This window comes from Acomys minous (assembly GCF_964271855.1).
Source record: "Acomys minous genome assembly, chromosome: 9".
Taxonomy (NCBI): Eukaryota; Metazoa; Chordata; class Mammalia; order Rodentia; family Muridae; genus Acomys; species Acomys minous.
Window position 1 is genome coordinate 31,032,946 of NC_140490.1, and position 25,952 is coordinate 31,058,897.

The window sequence follows — 25,952 nt, forward strand, 5'->3', positions numbered from 1 at the left end:
GATTTTTGCAGATTCTGAGTTGGGGGTCATCTAGGCCTAGACTTAATGCTCTTAGCTCAGAGAATGACCCCAAAAATGACCTGCTACTGACAACTAGAGGATTCCTTCCATTGCACGAGAAGGTGGCATCTAGGCAGTCCTAGAGAGATCTAAGCCAAGTAAAATCATTCACTCTGTTCTGTGCAGATATGAACTGTAAGGTGGACACAGTAAAAAGGATTCAGAAATCCACCACCAGCCCAATGATACCACTAGCTTGACAGGATGACCTCTCTCTCTCTCTCTCTCTCTCTCTCTCTCTCTCTCTCTCTCTCTCTCTCTCTCTCTCACACACACACACACACACACACACACACACACACACACAAACACACACACACACACGGATGGGCTGCGTGCATAGATTTCCGATTTTCTCAGAGGAAATGACTTCCCAAAATTTTATGAAAGGAATTAACAAAGACCCTCTGGAGATGGTCCTGGTAAAGAAGAATCACAATGATGAAAAGCCTGGAGAATAAATCCTGTGAGGAAAGGCCACCGGAAGTAGGATTGTGCAACCCAAAGACAGTGAGCAGGGCACAATCTGATTAAAGGGCCCTGTGGGCTGAGCAGCAACTCTCCACGCCCAGAGAGGCCAAAGAAAAGGAATACAGCTTAAATTAAAGCCATAGAGATATGAGTCGCATAAAGGATGGTTTCTTCACGTTCAGTGTCAGTTTGAGTTGTTTGTTATTTTTTTAAACATGGATTGGACTCTCACACTCAAGTCAGACAGGAAGTCTGGAAGAGACAGCAGTCTGTCCGGAAGAGCATTAAGCTTTGAGGAGCCAAAAGAGAACGTAGGCTACTTTTAGCCATACAGCACCATGCCTTGTTTATTCTTTAGAATATGTGCTTCCTTCTCAGCTAGCACTTACTTCTACCAAGTTTACTTCTGAAGCCTAGGGAAAGAATTAGTCACATAACTGTAAAAAGAGGCAGGTTGTGAATTAAACACAAAAATGCCTCCATTTAAATTGCTCTTACAGCTTAATGACAGGCTGTGGCTTAAAAGCTCAAGATGCCTCCCTCTCATTAACTCAACTCGCCTGGCTGACTTGAAGGAAGGATGTGACGGCTAGGAGTGAACTGATGACCTGAATGATATTATATTGTCAACTGGATCGTAGCTTCGCTTGACAGTCACACAAAAGGGTTCATGCAAGAGGACAGGCTTAGCAGGCTTATCAAATGCCTTTAGGTAGGTTGGCAGCATTCGCTAAATGCTGTCATTCCTCTAAAAGGAATGGAAATTGCCAATGGCCCATCCTTTTGGTAATGGCCACAGCTGGCGACAGAGTGGAAACCTCCCTGGTTCTTGGATTGGGGGAAAAGTTAGCATGCTTCATTCTGCCAGGAGAGAAATAAATCACCTGGTCCAGAGCTCTACTGATCCATCCTTCACATATATTTTAGATTGTCCAAGGAAAGCCAAAAGACTGAGAAGAAGAAGAATCCGTGTGACGTGACAGTCTCTAGTAACACCAGAGCGACAGGACCAACCACACAGACACGTCTCTCTGGGCCTATGACCAACGCACATGTTGGCTGCTTGATCTGTGGAACCTTCCAGGTCTGGTCAAAAAGGACACAGGGATCATTTTTAAATTGTACACTGGGGCTCTGGAGTGATGACTCAGCAGTCACAGCACTGGCTCTCTTTACAGAGGACCCAGGTTCAGATCCCAGCACCCACATGGAAGCTCACAACCATTTATAATCGAGTTCCATGGGACCCAATGCCTTCTTCTGGCCTCCATGAGCACCAGGCATCCATGTGGTTCTAATACACACATGCAGGCATGTATATATATAAACATATACACTGAAAATAAATCTTAAATAAAATAGTTGTACACTTGATCATGCTATATCTCTGGGTTTTACCCCTCAGTCTCCTACTCTTACTGTGGGAAGGGCAGCCCCAGTGATCAGGCCTATGCCTCATTTTCCATCTTCCAAGTTCCCACTCTCAATACTTGAGTAAAAAACCTCTGTTTTCAGAGCCTATTTCACAAAGGTGTGGTCAGGGCCAGGTTACTTACTCTTCAGTTTTTGTGTTTATTGTGTGTATGTATACATGCATGTGATCATATGTCTGCATGCAGGTAAACATAGAGGCCAGTGGTTGACATCAGGAGCCTTCTTTGATCACTCTCGGCTTTATTTTTTGAGACTGGGCTGGTGAACGATGCTCAGTGATCCATTGCCTCCCTAGTGCTGGGATTACGGGAGTGCACTGCTGCATGTGGCTGCTTGAGAGGTCACTGGGGGATCCGATCACAGGTCCCTGTGCTCTCGAGCATTTCACTGAATGAGCTGTCCTCCTACTTTCCCAAGCATTCTGTACCCCCGAGTCCTTACAGTACAACAGAGACAACAGTGTTACACACCTCCTGTGGTTTTTCTAACACTTTGATGAGTTTCTATACATAAAATGTTTGAAATAGTTTCTGAGGAAGAAAAATATTCAGTAAGTATTGTTATCCCTACAATTACTTTTACTCTATGAGGACTGTAGCTAATGAGGATTGTACTCTGTAATTATAGCAATGAAACATGGCATTTCTGCTCTTTTCTCATTCCTTACTACTTATTTTATTCAACTTACTTTATACTAGGTATTTCATAGAAATCTAAAACCATTGTTTTTGAACTCACTTTTAGCTTAAAAAATAATATCAATAATTTATCATTATAATATTGTGGTGGTTTAAATAAGAATGGCCCCCATAGGCTCATATTTGAATGTTTGGTTCCTAGTTGCTAGCCTATTTGGGGAGGATTAGGAGGTGCGGCCTTGCTAGAGGAGTTGCATCATTTGTGGTGGGCTTTTAGGTTTCAAAGGCCAATGTCAGGTCCAATCCTCACCCCCTCTCTACCTCAGGCTTATGGATAAGATATAAGCCCTGAGCTGCAGCATCATGCCTGTCTGCTGGCTGCCATGCTTCCCACCATGATCACAGACTAAGCCTCTGAAACTATAAGCCAGTCCTGATTAAATATCACACACACACACACACACACACACACACACACACACACACACACACACGCATGCACACACACGCACACACCAACATATGTATGTATATATGTTGCTTTGATCATGGTGTCTCTTCACTGGGATAGAACAGTAACTAAGACCAATATTGACACCAGCAGCTAAGCCTTTTAGTCATCAGAGAGGTCGGGATCATTGCCACTGTTAGCAGTCATGTCACTGCAACCAATAAGGAAACTTGTCCTTGAGCTATTAACTAATTGCCCAAGGTCACAAAAGGTGAAGTAACTGGTCACCCATGTCTGAGTAGCTCTATTTCTCTTAACCACATCATGTCACGCTCAACAGGCCCACCGCATGACTCAGTAACTGAGAAGCCAGTGGTGGGGGAACCCAATGTGTGATAGAAAGCCTCTAGCAGTTTGCGTTAGCCAAGTCCAAGGCCAGGTCACACAGGGGCCCATATAATCTATTTGCCTTCTTTTGTGTTCGGAAAGGAGACCACATATGGCCAAGTGGATGGCAGGAACAAGATGGCAGCCAAGAAGGATAAGGCTCTCCACATCCCAGAGCCCTTGTCTATTCACCTGAGCTGCTCCTACAACGAAGCGATAAACACGTTTGGGGTTATCTTAACTTTAATGTAACTAATGAAGTCTTTATCATTTTGTAAAAATAAATGAAAGTTTTTATTTCTATAATATCAAATTGACTTTTTAACTTTTGAAGTGAGTGTGTAAAATACTTCTTTCTTTTTATCCCTGCTTGGGGAGCTGTAATTGCATTTTAACTGGTGCTGTTACAAGAACAGTTTTAACCTTGAATCACAAATGTGTTGGCTGGAAGTGTATATAAATCATTTCAACTTCGTTTTTATTATAAAAGTATTTCAGAGAATAATTAGTTTTTAATCTGTCAGTTTGAATCAAAGTAAAGTTGAAATCTATTCATTCCATGTGTGTGCAGCCAAGGCTCTTGGTCTACAAGATGTGTATGTGGGGGAGGGGGGCACTGAGGCTGACGGGGAGAGATTAGTGAAAATAGAAAGTAATAAAATTAGAAGCCATTAAACACTAGTATGGTGAGTACTTTAAGGGGTGGGTATACAGCCGCAGTTCCAAGCAACCAGAGTCCATGGTTAGCACAACTAAAGCCCAGGTAACAGCACTAGGAAGTAACAGGTTTCATCTACTGTCCTTGGAACACTTCAGTCTTACTCTACGTTTCAGGGAGACTAGTGTGGGCCCTGTTTTGTTGCCTCGTTATAGACCAGACAGGTACAATGGAATAGTAAATGCCCACTAGCCCTGTACATCTCAGGTTGTACTTTTGAATAGCTGCAAAAGATGAAACCTGGGACTTGCTAGCTAAATGCAAGGCCACGTCTCTTCCTGCGGCTCAGATACTTTAACAGCGAGGCAATTACAGAAAGGCCTTCTACGTAAAGAAACCGCCTTCAGGTAATTAACGAAGAAAGCTCACTCTTTTGGATTAATGATGGATTCTTCACCTCACAATGCAGAACGTCTCTTTCTACACTGGCAATGCACACGACATGGTGTTGGAAAGGACGGCCCTGGATAACTGTCACACTGGCTGCCATGCTTTGGCGCCATGGTAGCCAGGGCAGCCAGAGGCTAAAAGTGGAATATGATATCCGATTACTGGGTTAAACTCTATGTTACAATTAATTTTCTGTTCTTATTTATATTTTTCAATGTGTCCACTACAGAATTTAAACAAGACACATGGCTTGTTGTATTTCTCTGGCACTGGGGTTGTCCTGGGTGTATGGCGATCCGTTAATACGGAAGCCCAGAAGGTCACTAACTCCTCGCAAGCTGCTTCCTCTTTGTCAGGCACAGGTCTGGGCATTTCAGCTTTCTTACACTTTTACCTTTACCTTTTCACAGATGGGAACCCAGAGGCACAAACTAGAGAAACTTATCTGAGAAGCGGAGCCAGGAATGGAACACTCAGTGTGAAGACAGTTTACCTTCAGAGCCTAAGCTCTGAATTCTAAAGAAACAGTCTAGTTACTCTGACAGACATAACAGCCATCTGAAAGGGGCAATGCAGACAAGCCTTTCCTTTCCAGCCTAGCTCACTGATTTAAAAAAAAAAAAAAAAGAAAGAAAGAAAGAAAGAAAGAAAAAGAAAAAAGAAAAACCTAAACATCCAAAGCAGACTAATTAAGACATATTCAGATTTATGGCATAAATTTGCATATTACTGCATAATAGAGAACATGCCCCAAAAGGTTATATTCATGGTAAAAGGCTGGGAGAGATGACTCAAAGGTTAAGTGCATTCGCTGCTCTTGCAGCAGACCTGGGTGTAATCCCAAGCACCCACTCTGGCTCACTCTAGTCTGTAACTCCTGTTGCAGGATGTTCAGTGCCATCTTCTGGCTTCCTTGGTCACCAGAAGTCATGTTCATGCAGCACAAAGACATATGTGTAGGCAAAATACTCACACACATAAAATTTAGATATTAAAACAAAAGCATGCTTGAGAAAGCTATAGGCAATGCCATATGTTGACCTACAGAGGGAGCCAGCCCAGTGCTGACAGTGGGTGAAGCACATCATTTGTAAAACTCTGCTGTAGAATGAAGGGGAATCTAGCACATTAGACTTGAGAATATGTCTTCTGGACTCAGCATGAGAGATAAGTGCTCAGCATACAATATATGCATGTATGAAAGCTTAAAGAAATACTACAGACAGCTGATTCCAAGTGCTAGGCCTATTTCTTTAAGCTCCCAGAGCCGGACTGCAAGGGCATCATTATGTTTGTATGACAAGTAGATGGCGTCATTTTATTCCCCCATTTTCTGCCCTCTTCTCTCAACTCCAAGTTCCCCAGTATAGCTGTTTTGAGAATCAGCTTGCTCTGGGGACCTCCTGTTTCAGCCTTCCAAGGTTGGTAATTACAGCCAGGCCACTGCACACACTCAGCATTTTTATGGGTTTCCAGGGATCCGGACTTTGGTCCTCACAGTTGTACACCAAGTGTTTTTACTGATGAATCATATTTCTTTCTAGCCCCATGACTTTTGCTTGCTATTTACAATGAATGGATAGTGGAGTCACATAAACCAAACTCACTACTGGTCAATCAAGAGGTCTATGTTCCACCAGAAAACACCACATCTGGGGGGGGCTAGAGAGATGGCTAGGTGGTTTAGAGCACTGTCTGCTCTTCCAGAGGTCCTGAGTTCAATTCCCAGCAACCACATGGTGGCTCACAACCATCTATAGTGTGATCTGATGCCCTCTTCTGCAGATAAAATGCTCATATACAATAATAAATAAATAAATCTTTTAAAAAATTTAAACACATTTTTATTGAAAAAAAATCATATTACATCTCATTTGCTATCCCATCCCATGCGTTCTCCCATTCCTCCTTCCCTCCTGCTTTCACCCCATTCCCCTTCCCTATGACTGTGACTGAGGGGGACCTCCTCCCCCTGAATATGATGCTAGGGTATCAAGTCTCTTCTTGATAGTCTGCTATCCTTCCTCCGAGTGCCATCAGGCGCTCCTATCAAGGGGACATAGCCAAATATGGGGCACCAGAGTTTCTGTGCAAGTCAGTCTCCACTTAACTGTAGAGAATGTTCTGTCCCTTGGCTAGATCTGGGTAGGGGTTTGATGATGACTGCACGTATTGTCCTTGGTTGGTGCCTTAGATCAAGCAGAACCCCTGGGCCCAGATCCACCCATCATAGTGTTCTTCTTGTAGGTTTTTAGGACCCTCTGGATCCATCTTTTTCCCTATCTCCTATATTTTTCTCACCTAGAGTCTCAATAGGATGTCTTCACCTCTATCCCACTTTCCTGGTAAGTGAAGCCTTTCATGAGACCTGCCCCTTGGGCTAGAAATAACATCACTAACCAATGCCACAAATCAAATGGATCTAACAAATGTGTACAGAACTTTCCACTGAAACACAAAAGATTATACTTTCTTCTCAGCACTCATGGAACCTTCTCCAAAATTGATCCCATAGTATGTCACAAAGCAAGCCTCAACAGATATAAGAAGATTGAAATAATACCTTGTATTTTATCAGATCACCATGGTCTAAGGCTGGACTTCAACAACAACAGAAATAACAAAAAGCCTACTCACACGTGGAAACTAAACAACCTTCTACTTAATGACACGTGGGTAATGGAAGAAATAAAGGAAGAAATAAAAGTCTTCCTGAAATTCAATGAAAATGATGGAACAACATACCCAAATTTGTGGGACACATTGAAAGCGGTGCTAAGAGGAAAATTCATAGCACTAAGTGTCTTTAAAAAGAAGTTAGAAACATCCCACATAAGCAACTTAACAACACATCTGGAAGCCCTAGAAAAAAAAGAAGCAGAAACCCCCAAGAGGAGTAGATGTCTGGAAATAATCAAACTCAGGGATGAAATCAATAAATTAGAAACAAAAAGCACAATTCAAAGAATTAACAAAACCAGGAGCTGGTTTTTCGAGAAAATCAACAAGATAGACAAACTGTTAGCCAAACTAATTAAAAGGCAGAGGGACACTATCCAAATCAACAAAATCAGAAATGAAAAAGGAGACATAACAACAGACACGGAATTAATATAAAAAAATCATAAGATCCTACTTTAAAGGCATATATGCCACAAAATTTGAAAATCTAAGGGAAATGGACAATTTTCTTGATCGATTCCACTTGCCAAAATTGAATCAAGATCAGATAAACAAGTTGAATAGTCCTATTTCTCCTATCAAAATAGAAGCAATCACTGATAGTCTCCCAACCAAATAAATAAATAAATAAATCTTTAAAAATAAAACACCACATCTGGATCTACATTATCACACAAGTCGTTGGCTGAGTTCACTGGCTAAGAGCTAGTCAGAATGCCCATGTAGATTCCCAGGGAAGAATAAGAAGCAACTTAAGAACCTGTTTGTGTGTTCTACAAGCGTTTAAAAGAAATCCATACCCACAGCTCCTGCTTCTGGACTGATCACCGCTTCTTATGAAGAGCACACTTGCCCCCTGCCTTGATGAGAGAAGTGATGGGAGAGAGGCTTCTGAGAAATGGAGGGACAGGATTTGAAATACTTGGCTGTTTTTCTTTCTGATAAAGGCAGGTACGGAATTCCTAACCCTTCAGCCATTTCTGAGTTGGTCCCTGCCTCCCGGAAATGAGTGTTCCGTGCTAGCCTCAGAAACAACAGTGGCAGGGACGAGTAGGAAGTTTCAAACCTAGACTAATTGGATGGCTGACACGTCCATTCCTGGAGTGCGTATGGGGTCGGGGGGGGGGGGGGGAGGAGTGATGATGCGGCTGTACCTGCTGCAAAGCAAGAAGCCGTCACAGCCACACAGACAGGGAGCTGCTTTCCTCCCCTGGGAGTGAGACAGCAGTGTAGGGCCCAGGGTCTGAGCAGAGTGCAACATAATCTGCAGGCAATTTGTATTAAATTAGAAATCAGATACAGTTTCTCTCCTCTCTGTTTCTTTGTAACACGGTCCCTCCCAGGCAAGGCAAAGCAACCACCTGTGCTCTCCTTGCACATCCTTGTTCTAGAGCTCTGACAAGCACAAAGGCATCAACCAAGCACTTTCTAAAAGCTCCATTTTCCAAGTGTCAAATGCTTTGAATCCACAAACACTTCTGCGGGCATTCATTCCCTAAAAGTGTGTGTTTTGTTTGAAGCTATTCCATTTTGGGTGCAAACAAATATTTGCCAAAAAAAAAAAACCCTGAGTATATGTTAAGGACTTCCGACCTCCTGAGCTGACCAGCTGGCACCCCTCGCCTCCCACTTCACCAGAAACCCTACCAAAAAAAAAAAAAAAAAAAAAAAAGAAAAAAAAGAAAAAGTGGGCAGAGATCTTAACTGCAGTAGCCCAAGCATTTAAACTTTTGAAGACAGAAGCATTTATCTTAAGTAACAAAAAGAGCCCTTTAAAAATCAACCAAACCCTTTCCTCAACACTACAGAAATAAATATTTGGACTGATTTCTTTAAAAACAAAACAATGTTGGCTTCGTCATTAGGAAGAAAGCTCCGTTTCTATTTCATTTTCTTCTCACAGCTGGCAGATCTGGTTCAGGAACCAAATTGCTTAGTCCTTCTTTTTCTGTCATAATGTGAATTAAAAAGAAAAACATCCTCAATGAGAAATGGCTGCTAACAGCAGAAAAATCCAGGTTAGCCTGGCATCAGGCCACTAGCGTGTCTGGAGGATTAAGAGTTGCCCCGTGCTGTCTCTTTCTACAGCTCCTGTTCATGTAACCTGAGAAAGGTCAACATTGAATGCGTTGGGACTCTACCCAGCACTTCCTCTGACTTATTTAAAGATGGGCATGGGACTCAAGGGTAGACTTCAGCTGGCTGAGCTCTTCTCAGCAGCTCCTTCCGGAAACCTTTCTTGATGTAAGACTTGACTATAGCCAGCTATTGCTGGCTTGACCTGAAGGGTCTACTGGGACCAGTACAACCACAGTGGGCCATGGAACCAAGACCAAACAAGCAGACAGCAGAGCTCTGTCAAAGTACAGGATCAGTTCCAAAGCCATGTCCAAAGCTCTCCCTCCCTGCTTGATGAGTCCTCTGGAGGCAAGACACATGAAACTTCAGATGTCACTATCTAGTTAGGAGCCCATCCTGTGTAGGAAGGCTCACACAGCCTCACCTCCAAATACACTGACTATTGCTTCTCCTGCTTGGACGTACTAAAGTGTTCATCTCTGATTGCTATAGCCAAAACAATGCCTACGCAGAGTGCCATCTGACCCTTTCTCCACCCTCTGATTTGTTTTAGGAAAATCTCTGGACCATCCCCACCCCCCCACCCCCAAGATCAATACCTTATTACCTGTGTTCTTAGTCAAGTATTAGTATTATCACATTATTCTAGAAATCTGCCCTACCCTAAGGCTGGCTGGGTAGAAAAGGGGCCATATGAATGAAAGATTCTCACAGGAGCTCTTCATTTCAGATAGTCCTGGCTAGCGGCTCCAAACTACTTTCTTCTACTCTACCCACTGTTCCTGGCACCACACATAAGGCACCTTACTATTTTTTTTCCCAGTTGAAGCTAAAGTCTTAATTTTTAAAAATCACATTCGCTTATTTATTTTGGAAGGCCATGCATGTGGAAGTCAAGAGAACAATGTGTGGGAGTTGGTTTTCTCCTTTCATCATGTGGACCCTGGGGATTGAACGCACGTCATTGGGCGTGGCTGCAAGCTGCTTTCCCGCTGAACTATGTTAAGGGCCCTGGCTTGAACTTTTGACCAGGAACATTTGATTTCCAAAAACGTTCCCCCTCTTCATTCTGTCAGCCCTCAAGAGGTGATTTAAGAGCCCTCACTCCACTGGTGGCTTCCTTTCCTCAGCCAATGTGCCAATCCCGATCTCATTTTACCAGTTTCTCCCCGTGATTAACTACTTGGCCTAAATCCAACTTTCCAAGGAAATCATCTCAGACCAACACTAGAAGAAAACAGTGCAACAGTGGGCCAGAAACACATAGTTTGGGATCAAATGATGACAACTTCGGATTCCCCATGGTACCCAATGTCTCTATCCATACTGTGATGCCCCATGTGTGCCACATTAGGGCAGTGCCCATCCCTCAATGGTTTTGTGTCACTGATCCAATTGACACAGCTTGGTGCTTTAGATCGTCAGGGCCCCTAGAATGCTCACATGTACTACACATGTGCCAGGAGGTGGCGCTACTGAGAAAAGGGTGATTGGCTCAAGTGGATCCAAAGGCTTAAGCACTGGTGAGGTCACCAGTGATACTGATGAGGTCTCTCCAGGGATGTGCCTTGCCCTGACTTGTCCTTGCTGCCCCTTGCTTTCTGGTCATGATGAGGTAAAGCCATTTCCTTCACCATATCCTGCCTCCCAGGACCAGAGCAGGAAATCCAGCCAGCCACAGACTAACCCCTCAGAAACTGAGTGAAAACAAGCTTTTCCTCCTTTACATTGATCTGTTTAGATATTCTGACAGAACAGAAAGGTGAAGGCAAGAGAGATCGGTCAGTAATGCATTGTGTCACGTTTCTTGGTGCACATGTGTCTATTCTCTCAACTGTGGTTGGCTGAGTCCTCGGAGTATGATCCTAAGAACAGACACTGTGGCTTTGTCACCAGCTGTGTGTTCCTATAAGCTGCTTACTCTCAACTAAATAAGGGTATACAGAGCACCATCCTTCTAAGACCATGAATGGGGTTAGGGTTAGGGTTAGGGTTAGGGTTAGGGTTAGGGTTAGGGTTAGGGTTAGGGTTAGGGTTAGGGTTAGGGTTAGGGTTAGGGTTATATGCAGGAAAAACAGATGTGCCCCTGAGACAAGCTATTACTGCAGACCAGCTACTATTTCCTTAAAACCAAATCCCAAACAATATCTCATTTCATGCTTGCAGTTCTCAGCTATTTAATCTTCATCTGAAAACCATTTTCTCAGGTCTAAGGGTTATAGTTTCTACTGCATTTACAGATTTTTTTTTTAACAGTTTCGGGCATGTATAATGGGATTCTGGACACCACTTATATACCTACTATCCTCTCTCCTCTCTACAGGTTCCTTTCCCACATTCATATCTTTTTACCTATTTCTTTTAGAGCCACTGAGTTTAACCAGTACTATCTGTGTGATCATGGGTTTGGAAATGTCCATTGAGCATGGTGGGCTCCTTCCTGGGTACACAACTGAATATAATGATTGCCCCTTCTCAAGAACCCAGCAGCAGCGAATGGTTCAGTAGGGATAGGTAGGGTCCTGTAAACCTCTCCTGGATCTATGCCTGACTGCTGATAGGCCCAGTCTGTGCAGGCACACTGCCTGAAGCCATGGCTGCTATGGGATACTGATTGTACTAGCTGTGTCAATGCCCTGAAGCTAACACTGAGAAATCATATTTTATAGTCTGCTATTCTTGGATTTAAAACTCTATGTTGGATAGACTAAAGAAATCAATCAAAAAAAAAAAAAGCAGAGAATTGACTTTCAGTAGAGGGAGGGAAGTCCAACCCACCCACAAAACCTTTGACTCCAAAATTACCCTGCCTACAAGAAGTGTAGGGCTTAAAGATGGAGCAGACACTGAGGGAATGGCAAACCAATGACTGGCCCAACTTGAGACCCATGCCATGAGAGAGAGTCAGCCCCTGACACCATTAATGATACTCTGCTATGCTTGCAAGACAGGAGCCTAGCACAGCTGTCCTCTGAGAGGCTCCATGCTCCATCAGATGGAAACAGAGGCTGAGACCCATGGCCAAATATTAGGTGGAGCTCAGGATAGCATGTAGAAGGATTGGGGGGAAGGATAAGGGACCCAGAGGGAACAAGAACTCCACAAGAAGACCTACAGAGTCAACTAACTTAGGCCCACGGGGGTGGGCTCACAGAGACTGAATCCCCAACCAAAAACCATGCATTGGCTGGACCTAGACCAGCTAAACATATGTAGCTGAAGGTCAGCATGGACTTCATGTGGGTCCCCTAGCGACTGGAGTCGGAGGTGTCTTTGACATTAACTCTGTTGCCTGCTTTTGGATCATTTTCCCCTTGCTGGGCTTCCTTGTCTGGCCTCAGTGGAAGAGGATGTGCTTAGCCCTGATGTCTCTTGATGTGTTGGGCAGATTGGTATGTGGTAGGGGGGATCCCCTTTTCTGGGGAGAAGGGGAGGAGGAGGAGGAGGAGGAGGAAGAGGATGAGAGGGAAGGACCAGAAGAAAAGGAGGGAGGCAGTTGTGATTGGGATGTAAAGTGAATAAATATACTGAGTGGGAAAAAAAAGCAGAGAATTAAACAAAATCCCACACTAGTCGTAGCTATCGACAGTGAGCACTCAACACAACCTAGGTAAGATGAAAACCACAACTGGGAACAGGCAGCCTGCTTACCTGGTGGTAGGAGATGGGAACTGGCCTCCGGAAGACAATCCACTCCACAATTTCACTACACGGAGGGGTCGTCAAGGAGCCTGTGTACCGGTAGTAGCTCCCCAGGGATGCAGGCAGGAGGTCTCGCAGGACAAAAGGATCCAGGAAAGTCTCTTTCTCTGGGGGGAAAGATGAGAAGATCACCATAGCGCCCCACATCAGGCCTCAGGCACACAGCTCAAACCCCAGGCTGCTTCCCTTCAGATGCCCTGCCTCTGGTGGCATGAGGGCCTCAGAAAACAAGCCCCACCCTCGGCCCTGAGTCCATGCTGTGTGGTAAAAGAGACCCTAATACATAAGGTGGTTCATACAGACAGAGTTTCTCAAGCAGCAAGCTGCAGCAGGGTGGTCCCTCTCTGCTTCCCGGGGACCAGAACTTCCTGGCAGAGTGAAGACTGACAAGTCCCGCAGGAAACCCTTTCCCCAGCTTTGTTTACCACAGCAGCCTTCTCTGTCTAGCACTTGATAACCAGTAGAGACAAGGAACAAAAACGAGACAACTGCCATAACAAACAAACGAATGAATGAATAAACAAAAAATTGATAAAACCACCAGTGGGCTGATATGATTCTCATTTCCCAGTAGGCCATACTCTTCCTGATGACGTCAGGGGAGACACAGTGGTTAGTTTCCACAGTCAACTTGACTGGCCTAAGAGATACCTAGGACAGTTACTGAAGCACACCGTTGGGTGTGCCTCCAAGGGTGTTTCCAGAGAGGATTGACTAGGGCAGGTGAAAGACTACCTATCCTAAATGTAGGTGGCCCCATTACATGGGCTGGAGTTCAGAACTGAATAAAAAGGGGAGGGGGGGAATGGAAGGAGAAAACCGGATGAGTGTTGGCATCTCTCCCACCCCTGTTTTCTAGTCTTCCATCTAGAGAGAAGACATGAACAAGCAATCTCATGACGCCATTGCCACAGCTGCCTGAAGCTCTCAATGTAATAGCTTCCCTAATGTAATGGACTGTACCTTCAAACTGTGAGCCACAGTAAACCCAAAGGCTGGGCCCTGCCTTTGCAATGTGGGTTTCTACGAGGTACACAGGAACAGTGTGTACTGGTTGCTGTCCTGGTCAGATCACGTGCCCTCTACAGCTTCCTGTTTGTAGATGGGCTGTGACAGGGAGGACAAAAACAGTGCAAGGAAAACCACTGTGACCTTGAGAACAACTAGAAGGCAAACTATTTTCCAACAGAGATTAGCACTGTCTATCCTGTAACTATGGGAGAAAGAGGATAGAAGTCTAGCTGTGGAATGCTTGGCCATAGAAAGCTCAACAGTGGAAAGAATGCTCAACTGGAAACTCCTGCTGTCTGCCTCAACTTACCCAGTTGGTTTCTGTTAGATGCTTTGAGCACCTAGTCTGATGATGTTACTTTTCTGTTATTTGAGCTTTCCCTTGGACACTTCTAAACCCAAAAAAAAAAAAAAAGACTAAAAGTGTAATACCTTCTAAAAGAGTTTAAAATCAAAACAATAGAGAACAAAACCAAGAGACCACTCTGCTTTGCCAGAGACTCTCTCTATTGGCAACTACAGCTGACTGCCTCAATGGGGGCTTCCCGAGTCAGTTTCTGCTGGGTGTATTATGTACCTGATTTGACAATGTTTTGTTATCTTTGCATCTATCTATCTATATATCTAAAATCTATGTATCTATGTATCTATGTATCTATGTATCTATCTATCTATCTATCTATCTATCTATCTATCTATCTATCTATCTATCTATAACTACCTAGCTATCATCTATCATTTATCTATCCATCTACCTATCACCTGGCTCTCTACCATCTACCTAACAATCACACATTTAAAATTATATATAATTATCTATCATCTACCTATCAATCATCATCAATTTATCAATCAATCAATCAATCAATCAATCATCTAGCTATCACCTACTTACTATCACTTGCTACTTATCCTGTTACTTTAGCTTATTTCATACTTAATAAATATACTCATTCGAAATTGAAAATAGAGCTGTGGTGGTCTGAATAGGGATGGCCCCCATAGACTCATGTGTTTGAATGATCATAAGGAGGGACATTATTAGGAGGTGTGGCCTTGCTGGAGGAAGCACGTCACTTTGGGGGAGGGTTTTGAGGTCTCCTATGCTCAAGCTCCACCCAGTGTGGCACACAGTCTCCTTCTGCTGCCTGCAGATCAAGATGTAGCCCTTTCAGCTCCTTCTCCAGCACCATATCTGCCTGTGCTTTGCCATGGTTCCCGTGATGATGACAATGGTCTAAACCTCTGAAACTATAAGCCAGGACCAATTAAATGCTTTCCTGTATAGGAGTTGCCACAGCCATGGTATCTATTCATAGCATTATAACCCTAACTGAGACAACAACAAACGCACTTCATTCTCCAGACTGAATGCAATAGTCTTGTTATTCTTTCTACAGGCTTAGGAGATTCTATGCCTTTCTTTACAAATCAGAGAAGCTTCTAGTTTCTCCGTGCATCTTCAGAGAAGACCTGAATTTAAAACAGAGACCCCTTCCCTGCCCCATGGCAGATGTCCTGCAAGATCAAAGTCCTGCTAATGGTTTGCCTCACTTCCTAAGTAGCTTCCACCACAGATCCCAAGACATTGCTGGGAGACTTCAAGGCTTTGAGCAACTGATTAGACATACTGATGTGCCTGTAGCCCCATTCTTCCCACGGACCCTCTCACACTACTCATGTAGAATATCCAGTGCATGCACAGGGTAACCTCCACACTTTACAAGTCTAGGCACGGCACAGAGTAACCTCTTTACAAGTATGCACACCTGGCAGAAATTGCCAGAACCACAGTAGAAAGTATATGTACTGTAGTCACTGATACTATAATATCTCCTAGAAGAGATTTTTTTAAATGAGACGTTATAGGTTATACCCTATGTTAGCCCATATCCTAGTCACATGCCAAAGCATTTTCATGGAGTTCAATATATGTAGAAGGCCCTTGTTTAAGAGCTTTGTAAACTTTAAGTTACTTGATACTTAAAAAAACTCCATCAAGGCAGGCCCATTGTGGGCCCAATTCCCAGAGGCTAGAATGTCAAACAAGGAAGCTGAGAAACAGGCCACTGTAATTCATAGCAGTACACGGGCCTACAAGTATGCACTTATTTATATTTGTATCTGTATATGTGTGCATGTGTGGGTGCATGGCCCTATGTATGCACGCGGATATTTGCAGGTCGAGTCCTGAGGTCTGCCCCAGTATTGCACCACAGGCAACGCTCACCTTGTTTTATGAGACAGGGACTCTTCCTGGCCTGGGATTTACCAATTATGCTAGGCTGGCTAACTGGTGAACCTCAGGGTAGAGGCCTATCTTTCTTATCCCAGCACTTGGATTAAAAGCATATCTTTCACCCCAGCTATGGTTTTAACATGGGTTCTGGGGATCATTTTCTATACCCCATGCTTGTACAGCAGGCACTTTCCTGACCGAGTCACCTCCATAACCCAGAAGTATGCACTTCTACATGCCTGGCCCATGTAAAAGTCAAGGCATAGAGAAGCTAAATACCGACCCCTAAGGTCATCAGAGGGCAGAGTATATTGGTCTCTTATGGATGCTTGGCAACAGAAGCCCACTCTCTTAGAAGTTTTAGAACTTACCTTTTTTTAGAAAAGAATGATTAGCTAATAAACGCAAGTCTTGAAATCATGGGTTTTGCGATCAAAAGCACACACATTGTGATCTCAGCTAAACAGAAGGTGGAAACTAGTGGGCTTGCCTCTCCACCCCCTGGCAAGTCTGGGCTTTAATTTTACCTGCCATCCAGGAAGCCAAATCACAGGAACACCTATCAAAGTGTGCTTGGCTGAGACAGGTTTGGCTGGGAGAAGCACCATTTTGGCCTTTGCTTGCTGCCTCTTTGTTTCCTGGGCATTGCAAGAGCCAACACAAAGCCCGGAGCCTCCAGAGGGTTGTACAGGGCTTGGCATCATGAGCGACAAAACTACCACTTTCCCATGTCCCTGGGCCAGTAGGTGATCTCAGCGTCACACTAAGTGTATGGGGCTGCGATGGGACTAGGGACTCCAAGTGGAAAGGTCAGAAAAACCTGTAGCTTCTCTGCAAGGGAACGATCCGGTGAGCAGGCTGCATGTATACCATCAGGATGAGGCAATACCATCCCTGCCAGCCGACACTGCCCCACACTCCAGGATAAGGGGATGGCTCTAAGGAGCAAGAGAAGATGACTCGGCCACCTGTCCCACCACAGGAGTCTGGCGACGCAACACCGAAAGGGAACACTGGTTCGGCAGGAGCGAGATTCATGTATTTGAGTTCCTGTATGCTCTCATGAGAGGTACAAGTGTGAGCCCTTCTGTCAGGGAGCGGACCTTGGGACTTTGAATGTCTAGGAGGTGTGATCATTTCTGGAACAGAGCTGGTGGCTGTAGGCAGGGACTGGATTGCATTTCTTTATTCTGTCACTACCCACTCTACGACTGAGAAGGCTTTAGACTGCCCTAGGTGGGGGCTTTGGGAAAGAGACTATCATTTCTTAAAAACAAACAAACAAACCAACAAACAAAACAAAAACAAAACAAAAAAACTCTACCCAGGAGCCCAGCAACACTAATATTAAAAAAACATAGCCACTATGTCCAGTGCTACCTTGGAGACCAAGGGTCACTCTCAGAACTGCTGATTTAGCCCTGTTTGCGAGCACTACAATAGGGGAGATGAAGGCCGCGGAGAAGCAACAGGCCTGGAGTCAGAAGCTGGAGAAGAGCAGAGACTAAAGTGTAATTCCTTCCTGGCATTTGGAAAAGCAACGCCTTCAGGACCTACACCTCACTTCCAGTTTTCTCTTTTTCAACTTGATTACTAGTGGCTACAGGGCACACGGTGTCTGTGCCACACCTCTAACCTGGGCTTCGGAACAAATTGTTATCTAAAAGCTGTGCAACTTTCGGCAAAAGCTTCAGCCTCTCTGGGCTCTTTCCATAATCTGTAAAATGATGATGATGAAATTTGATACCCTTCTGTTGCTATGACAATTAAGAGGCTGCTTGGTTGGAGGGTTTAACACAGTGCACTCATTTCAAGGCAGCCCTTGGCTGAGGGCAAGCACGGAAGAGTCTCAGGCTTCCCTTTGCTGTGTTCTGGAGCAAGGACAGCAAGCATTCTCTGTAAAGTACCAGCTGGGGAAGATTTTAGGCTTTGCAGGCCAAGAGATAACATCAAAGATATCATGTTCAAACTTATGTAACAGAATCACTTCTGCGATTTATTAAGGACATTCTAAATTTAATAATAATTGCATACACTCTTCAAAATATGTCTGCATTAATGAGAAGAATGCAACTCATATTGGGGAAATAACATTTTGCCTAATTAGGGATGCAGTGTAAAAGCTCAGGGGCTGTGCCAAAACTGGCAGTGGAAAGGATTGAGCTGTTTGTCCAAAATTTGCCTGCCTCTATCTTAATACAAGTTCTGAAAGGGGTCCCACACAATGTGACAAAAATGTCACCGTGATAAGCCATAGCCAGGCTTGCAGGAGGGACAAGGAAGACATGCTAAGTGTTCAGGTGCTGTCATCATGTAGTTTGTTAACAATACATAATAGAATTAGCTTTTGTTTTTTGAGACAGGGTTTTGCTACGTAATGCAGGGCAATTGTGAACTTAAGAGTCTTCTGTCTCCATGTCCTGAGTTGGAAATGGAGACAACTAACATCACAGAACTTCTCGTGCCGTGCATGGTTTGCCTCAGCCATGGGTGCTGGGGCAGACAAAGCCCAAGTGTGAGACTGCTGACGGCAGGCATGGGGAAGTGGAGGAACACAGCTCTTCATGAAGAAGATCTTAGTAATGCAGACATTAGGAAGTGGAGTGCCTTGCTGCAACCAAGCCTTCTAGGCTGGAACCACAGCTCAGCTTCTGCCAGCAAGCTACAGTGCCTCTCTCTAACTGATGTACCTCTGAGATAGTAAGAGGGCCTTGAAATTGGAGTCTGCGCAGTAACCAGTTAGTTAATATTATGTAAAAGATTAGGCGAGCACTTGGCATGGAGAGTGCTCAGAAGTGCTGTTCAATGAAACTTGTCAGTCTTGTGATTTTTTTTTTTTACAGGGGCTGTGTGACTCCACACCTACCTCAGAATTGCACCCTTCCCCCAACTTCTACCCTAATTAGTAACCTGAATCTGAAGCATTTTTATTACAGCCACTTACCAGTTGAGCAAAACATATGAAACACTACACTGCTCACCGTATTCATTCCATTATATCGTAATAAGCAGGCACTATGCAGTACTAGGTGAAAGAGCTGAAAAGGAATGGGCCTCCCATTCCACTCTCAAGATTCCTGGGTGCTGTATGCAGACAATATTGTATTTTAATAATTAATTGTTCATCAAAGAAAAAGATGAGGAACAGGGATGCTAAATTCAAAGTTATTCAAATTGCAAAAATGAATAATGCATGACTTTTATATTAAATACACACTGTATTAAGTAGTCTACATTTCACCCAAGTCTGTCTTTCATTTTTTCAGCATTTTGAACGACAATATGAATAATCAGTTAGGGGAGGTTTGTTTGGAAAAAGGAATACCTTATTTGAATGCAAATGAAGCATATTTGAAGATGATTAAATTTTTCTTATCAATTAGGAAATTTTGTATGAGGGCCTTCAAGTCATGGTCAGCCATTAAGCTCAACCCAGTCCAGTTATCCTTGCAGCTTCCTCTCAACACTAAATTATATCTGGCTCATTCTGTTCAATTTCTTCTTTCTGATAGCAGTGCCAAGAGGCAATTTTTAATTAAAGAAAATTTGAACGATTCAAACATGCATAATTGGATTAAAAATGTGATCATTAAAACATTAGATGATAATCATCTGATTGATTGCATTTTTCAGTGTGTTAATAACTTAATATTTGCAATGCTTTGGTTACATAGGCACAAAGAAGGCTCTTTATAAAATATGCTGAATAGACAATGTATAGAAGAGGCCCGTGAAGTCATTAAGAGCTGTGAGACTTACCAAGCGCGGGGGCACAGAATGCTAGCCATAGAGAAGAAGAGGTTATTCAAAAGAAGCAAGAACAAGGCAACACCACTTACTCTGTCTTCCTAACAGGGACACTCCAGAGAAAAACCCCAGAAACCTCAGTAATGGCATAAATAGCTGGTGTGGTTGTAGAGGCTGAGTGAGATTGGCTTATAGGCTAGAGAGCCTACCTCCGAATTCCAGATCCCCAAATATAAATACATAGAGAGGCTCAGACATTGCTACACAGCCCTAACGCAAAGCCATCTACCCTCTATTGTTGACCAAGCATGCCATTTTTGCTAAAAATGATGTTCAAATGAAACATTCATCTGTCCAAAAAGAAATTATATGACCATCACAATTAGAGAAATGGATGTGACATTTAAACTTCAGAAGTTAAACAATGACAGAGCCCATGACCAGCCCGAACAGTGTCCACAGCTTGTCTCTCTACCTGTAAGGCCCTGGAGACCGTAACTGACATGATGATGATTTATCCCTGTGGCTTCCTTCGGACCAAGTCACAGAGCTAATTCACTTAAAAGGAACACAAGGTGAACAAGAATTAAGTGATTCTGACAATAAACCAGGAAGTGGCTGGTGCCAGAAGGTGGCCCAGCAGAGTGGAATGAAAAGGCATCTCAGACTGGACAGTGACAAACGCCTTTAATCCCAGCACTCCAGAGGCAGAGAGGGGCAGATCTCTGCAAGTCGCAGGCCAGCTAGGACTACAAAGGGAGACCCTGTCAAAGAAAGAAAGAAAGAAAAAAACCAGAAAAAAGAAAAGAAAAAGAAAGTGAGAGATAGAAAGAGAAGAAAGAAAAAAAAGCATCTCAGAATCCAGTACAATTGCGATCAATTCGGTGCTCCGCTACAGCTCAGCTGATCCCTCATCTTTCCTATCTGTGACAGCCCTGTCATCTCCTTGGGCCACTGTAGAGATGAGCACAGAAGCAGAGCTTGGTCCACAGGTAGGTCAAACAGCCAAGACATACCTGCTGTTTTCTTTCTCTGCCTTCCGGTTCGAAATAGTACTTTTAAAAAAATAATAGTCAACATTGTCATTGTTTCTTTTTCTTCCCTAATGATTTTTAAGCTCAGACTGTCCTTATTCTTGTGGTCCTCCAGCCTATTGGGTGCTGGGATCACAGGCATCATCGCCGTGTCTGGCTTCATTTCCCTTAGGTTTGGTGTGCCCTAGGCAGGTCAAGCGTTATACTTTCAACAGCCAGGTGGAAGGGGATGCAGAATACTCCATAGTCACCATCTGTCCACAGCCCCCATGTGCAAATCAGCGAGGCACATGGTGCAGGAGGGGTCCCAGCTCGTGCTGAGTGCCCACCATGCGCCAGCTACACTGTGTGCTCTAAGACAGTGTACCTTCAACAGAACAAAACAAACAAACAAACAAATGAACAAAAAAACCTCACCAAACAGTGGAGAAATAATATTCAAGGACAAATCTTTGCTCTTGGCAGTGAGGTGACAGCACTTCTCCTATCTTAAGGTGACATGTGGGCAGCAGGGAAACAGGGTATAAAATGCACCTAAGGGAGGCCAGCGGTTTAAGCCCCTTAAACCCTTTGTTTTTCGTATTTCACTGAAACAAGGTTAAGCATGTTTCTCTAAACTCTCATCATCCCACTCAAATGATAAAACACTCACAAAGAAGGGAGGCTGAATGAGAACATCTGAGGCCCTTTTATGTCCTAACACTATTGTTAACAATGCTGTTTAGTGATAAAATAGCCACCACACAGCATCCTACTTCCTGGATTTAGCTAAGAAAAGAAACGGAAATAGCTCACATCTACGGTGGAGGTTTTGATAAACCCAAATCCAGGAAACTGGAAATGGCTTCAGCCTGTCTGTTTCTAGAAGATTTTTGAGATCAAAAGCATTCAGATAAGCATCAGTCCTTTCTGGAACCATAAAAAGACAGGAGCCAATTAGCCAGGCGCTGGCTGCTGCACATTTATAGCACACTTCAGGAAAGTTCCATGTAATTAAGTGCTGGAAACATAAACTTCAAGCGGGAAATTTTGTCGCGTGTTACGATGCTCAAAATCACCAGTGAGCTGTAAATGTTCAGAATTATCAGTGAGCTGCAGATAGCACAGCACTGGTTTCCTCATTCAAAAGAGGGAAAATAATTTGAGCAATTGCTTCAAGGTAAACATTCCAATAGAACACTCATGAATTCATTTGAAGTACTCGAGGATTGGAACAAGATCAAAACCAAAGTGTAGTCTGCTATAGAGTGAGTAATGACCCACCTAAGTATTTATATTATCTGATCACATAGGCACACAAACACACTCCCACACAGACACACAGGAGAGGGACAGTGCTATGAATAAAGCAAACAAAACACCAGCTATCTCTGTGACGAAGCACGCACACTTTTCTGAGATGGGCCAAAGCGCAAATATCTAAAGCTTTGTTGGACTGTTACACATTATTGGTGACATCTACTGTCAGTATACAACAAAAGCAACCACAGATAATATGCAAACAAGTGAGTATGGCTGAGTGATAAAACTTTATTTATAATGACAAGCGGTGGCCAGGATTTGTGAACCTAATAAAACTTTGAACAAGCCAGCAGGAGGCTTGATTTGGTCTACAGATTATAGTTACTTGAGCCCTAATCTAGAGGGCTCTTGGCACACAGTGGGCACCAACCTCATGTCTTCCCAGCCTCAACCCATGTACCTGAGGCAAACCATATCAATGAGAGACACAACCATTTGCACAGGATCACACAGCTTCTGAGGTGGAGAGACAGAATTCAAATCCAGGACAGCCTGAACTGACAAGGACTTCTAGAATATTCTTCATGCGTGTTGGGATCCTAGAATCGAATTTCCAGTGGAAAATAAGAAAACACACTTATATGTTTGGACACATGAAACTACTTGCAAGTGAGTGAAAAGCCAGTCTCTGCAGTACCTGGAACAGCAAGCAAGCATAGAAAGGACATTTTTGTATCAGTCTGAAACTGTCTCACATGTGGGGTTCATCTTATGCCTTTGATCTCATTGTTGACTAGTGTTTCCTAGGCACTCTGTGGGTGGAGGGAAAAAAATGGACTCATTGGAGATGCTTAAAGCACACTAGTACAAAACAGGCAAGATGCCCCACCCTAAGCCAGCTCATCTCTGTGATGTCTTGCTGGTGCGTAATGACACGGGTGACTATTTCTGTCCTGATTAGGTTTTTCCCCCAAAGTCTTCTCTTCTACAATTTGTGCTGTGCTTCCAGAACCCATACAGATATCTTGAGAAAGTTTGACCCTAGATAGTTACTTTGAGGTTTGTTTCTTTAAAGATATGAGCCACAGTCATAATAGTGATGGAGCATTGGCAACAGCGTAGAGTCCTTTGAAATACTTTTTCCCACATTTTTCTAGACGGGTTTTTCTGTGTAGCCTTGGCTGTCCTATACTCAATTTGTTGATCAGGCTGGCCTTGAACTCACAGCGATCCACCTGCCTCTCAAGTGCTGGGATTAAAGGAGTGCACCACCATGCCTGGCTTATAAACTTTTTAACTTGTTCCTTTAACATAATTTTGCAGGAGTCTGTCCCTACAGATAGGGACACACACAGACAGTAGCAACAGCATGGGAGAGAGACACAGGACCTGATAGTTGGATCACTTCTCAAGGTGTGAGCCTGGACCAACTTTCCATCAATGCCTGCGTGTCATGTGCACCACACAGCTAAATATCAGAGGGTTTGGATCCCATGGCGCTTGTTGGGCTAGTTTGACCTTTCCTGGGTATAGACTGAGCATGCAGCAACACAGAAGTGAGGTGCTTTTTTGTTTTCAGACTGTCACCTGCCTCACTGTGTTGCTTTTTTTCCTTTTTTTAAACCCCAAGAGCCGAGCAGATATCGGCATCTCAAGTCAGTTCTATAATGGTCTGACCCTGAGGCAGACACAGTTCTTTTATTGGTCTATAGCCAATTAGCACACAGAAGAAACAATCTGTAAAGGGTAGTTGTGGGGAAAAGGTTTTTAGAAAAGTGCTGTTACTCCCCTCTTGGTTGGTTGTGAGGTCTCTGGTACCAGAGGCTGAATCTCCGACTTTTGAATTCTAATCGTTGTCAGCTTTGACCTGCAGAATGTTACACACTATCATGCAAAGCCAAAATGCTAATCACCTGGAAACAGTCCTGGTGGGGCTGAAGAGAGACGGCAGTGGTTAAGAGCACTGCCTGCTCTTCCAAAGGACCTGGGTTCGTTTCCCAGCACCCACATGGCAGCTCACAACTGTCTGTAACTCCAAGATCTGACACCCTCACACCAACACACATAAATTAAAATTATAAAAGAAAAGAAAAGAAAAGAGTCCTGGTATGTGGCCTCTGCTCGGTGTCAGGACACCATCGCTATTCCACTCAGTGACTGTGACCTTCACTTTGAAATATGTTGTTTTTCTTCCAGTCTTATCATCAGAATCTTATAAAACCTTGTTCTACAGCCCCCCTCAACTGTCTGGTTCTCAAACACAACATGTCACTCGGTGGTACACTCCTTTTCATTGTAGCAAAACACTTTATTGTATAATTACACTAGGCTGTCTTCACCTAGCCTGCTAATAGATGAGCTTTGAGGCTTTTCTGCATTGGGGGTAATGAGAAGAAGCGATGCCACAAACATCTCTGTACTCATCTCTTGCTAGGCTGGCCACATGGCTGAGGTTCTCTTTACTAGATGGTTTTCCAGGGTGGCTGTGTTGACTTATCACTTCACAGCACAAAAGAAAGTCCTTGGTATTTGTACCATAGCCAGTACTCAATACTTTTGGCAATTTTAATCTTAGACAATCTTTGCATGCTGATAGCATTTTGTTGTTGTTTAAAGCTTTGTTTTGTAGATATGATATATTGGAGAAATTAATGTATGAAACACATGAGCTATTCTTTAATACCCAAAGAATCAAATGTCTAGTCAACAGGGACACCAGGGTGAAACTGTGTTATAACTACGTCATCGCCCTCTCTGAGGTGTGTCCAACCACAGGAGTGAATATGGCCCAACACAACATCATAATCTTACTCCAAACATTATGTGGGTTTTTGGTAATTTGCTTTTGTAAACTCAACCCTGTGATTCTCAGGTATGAACTATGCGTGCAATGACATCATGTCTCATTTTCAAGATGTTAAACATACGCATATACATAGTCAGCAAACAGTATTTTTATACCCAGGAAAACTACCCGGAGCTTCACCTCCATCTCATTCTGCCATTCTGGTTTGTGTCGCCATGGGCTAACTTGGCTTGTTCATGAGCTTAACATAAACAGGACCACGCATTGTGTGTTCTTCTGTGTAGGTTGGTAGTTTGCCATGTTTTAACTGCTGTGTATAATAGGCTGTGGTCTAACTTACCATGGCTAGTACATATGTTCCCGCTGACAATCTGTAGCTATAAAAAACAAAACTCCTATTTACAAGTCCTTTGTGCGGCTGTTTCTCCTGTGTATACACTCAAGCATGAGATTGCCAGACCAGAGAGGCACTTGCACAATGAGGCTTTTGGAAGGGGCTCTTTTAACCAATTTATCATGGCCAGCTATGAGATCATAATCTTGTGAGAGAGGAGGCTACCTGCTGTCTCAGAAGGAGTCAGAGGCCTTCCAGGTCAGGACATGTCTAGAACTCATTCTTTATTGGAGAAACACCAGTTGAGTCAGGTGTAATGTGAAAAAAAAAAAGAATGAATATGGTGACACCTGCTCTTGCCACTGTGTAGTAAAACTTGGCCGGAGGCAGTTATTGTACACAATTTTACTTGCTTCACTGTCTTCAGGGCTTGGAATGAGTCCAGCCACCACAGGAGTCTGTCCACAGATTGGGTACAAGATCTCTGAGCAAGGAAAAAGGGGGGAGAGGCACAGTGCAGATGTGCC

The 25,952-nt window shown here is 43.6% G+C and overlaps 1 protein-coding gene across 2 annotated transcripts in view; it reads right to left on the bottom strand.

The window, feature by feature from the left end:
- Positions 1 to 25,952, bottom strand: part of PTPRG (protein tyrosine phosphatase receptor type G) — a 685,241-nt gene that overhangs the window by 119,080 nt on the left and 540,209 nt on the right. For both annotated transcript variants that reach the window (XM_084795413.1, XM_084795412.1), the window contains exon 7: positions 12,962 to 13,119. In XM_084795413.1, the coding sequence (XP_084651539.1) occupies positions 12,962 to 13,119 (158 nt within the window). The remainder of the gene's footprint in view (positions 1 to 12,961; positions 13,120 to 25,952) is intronic.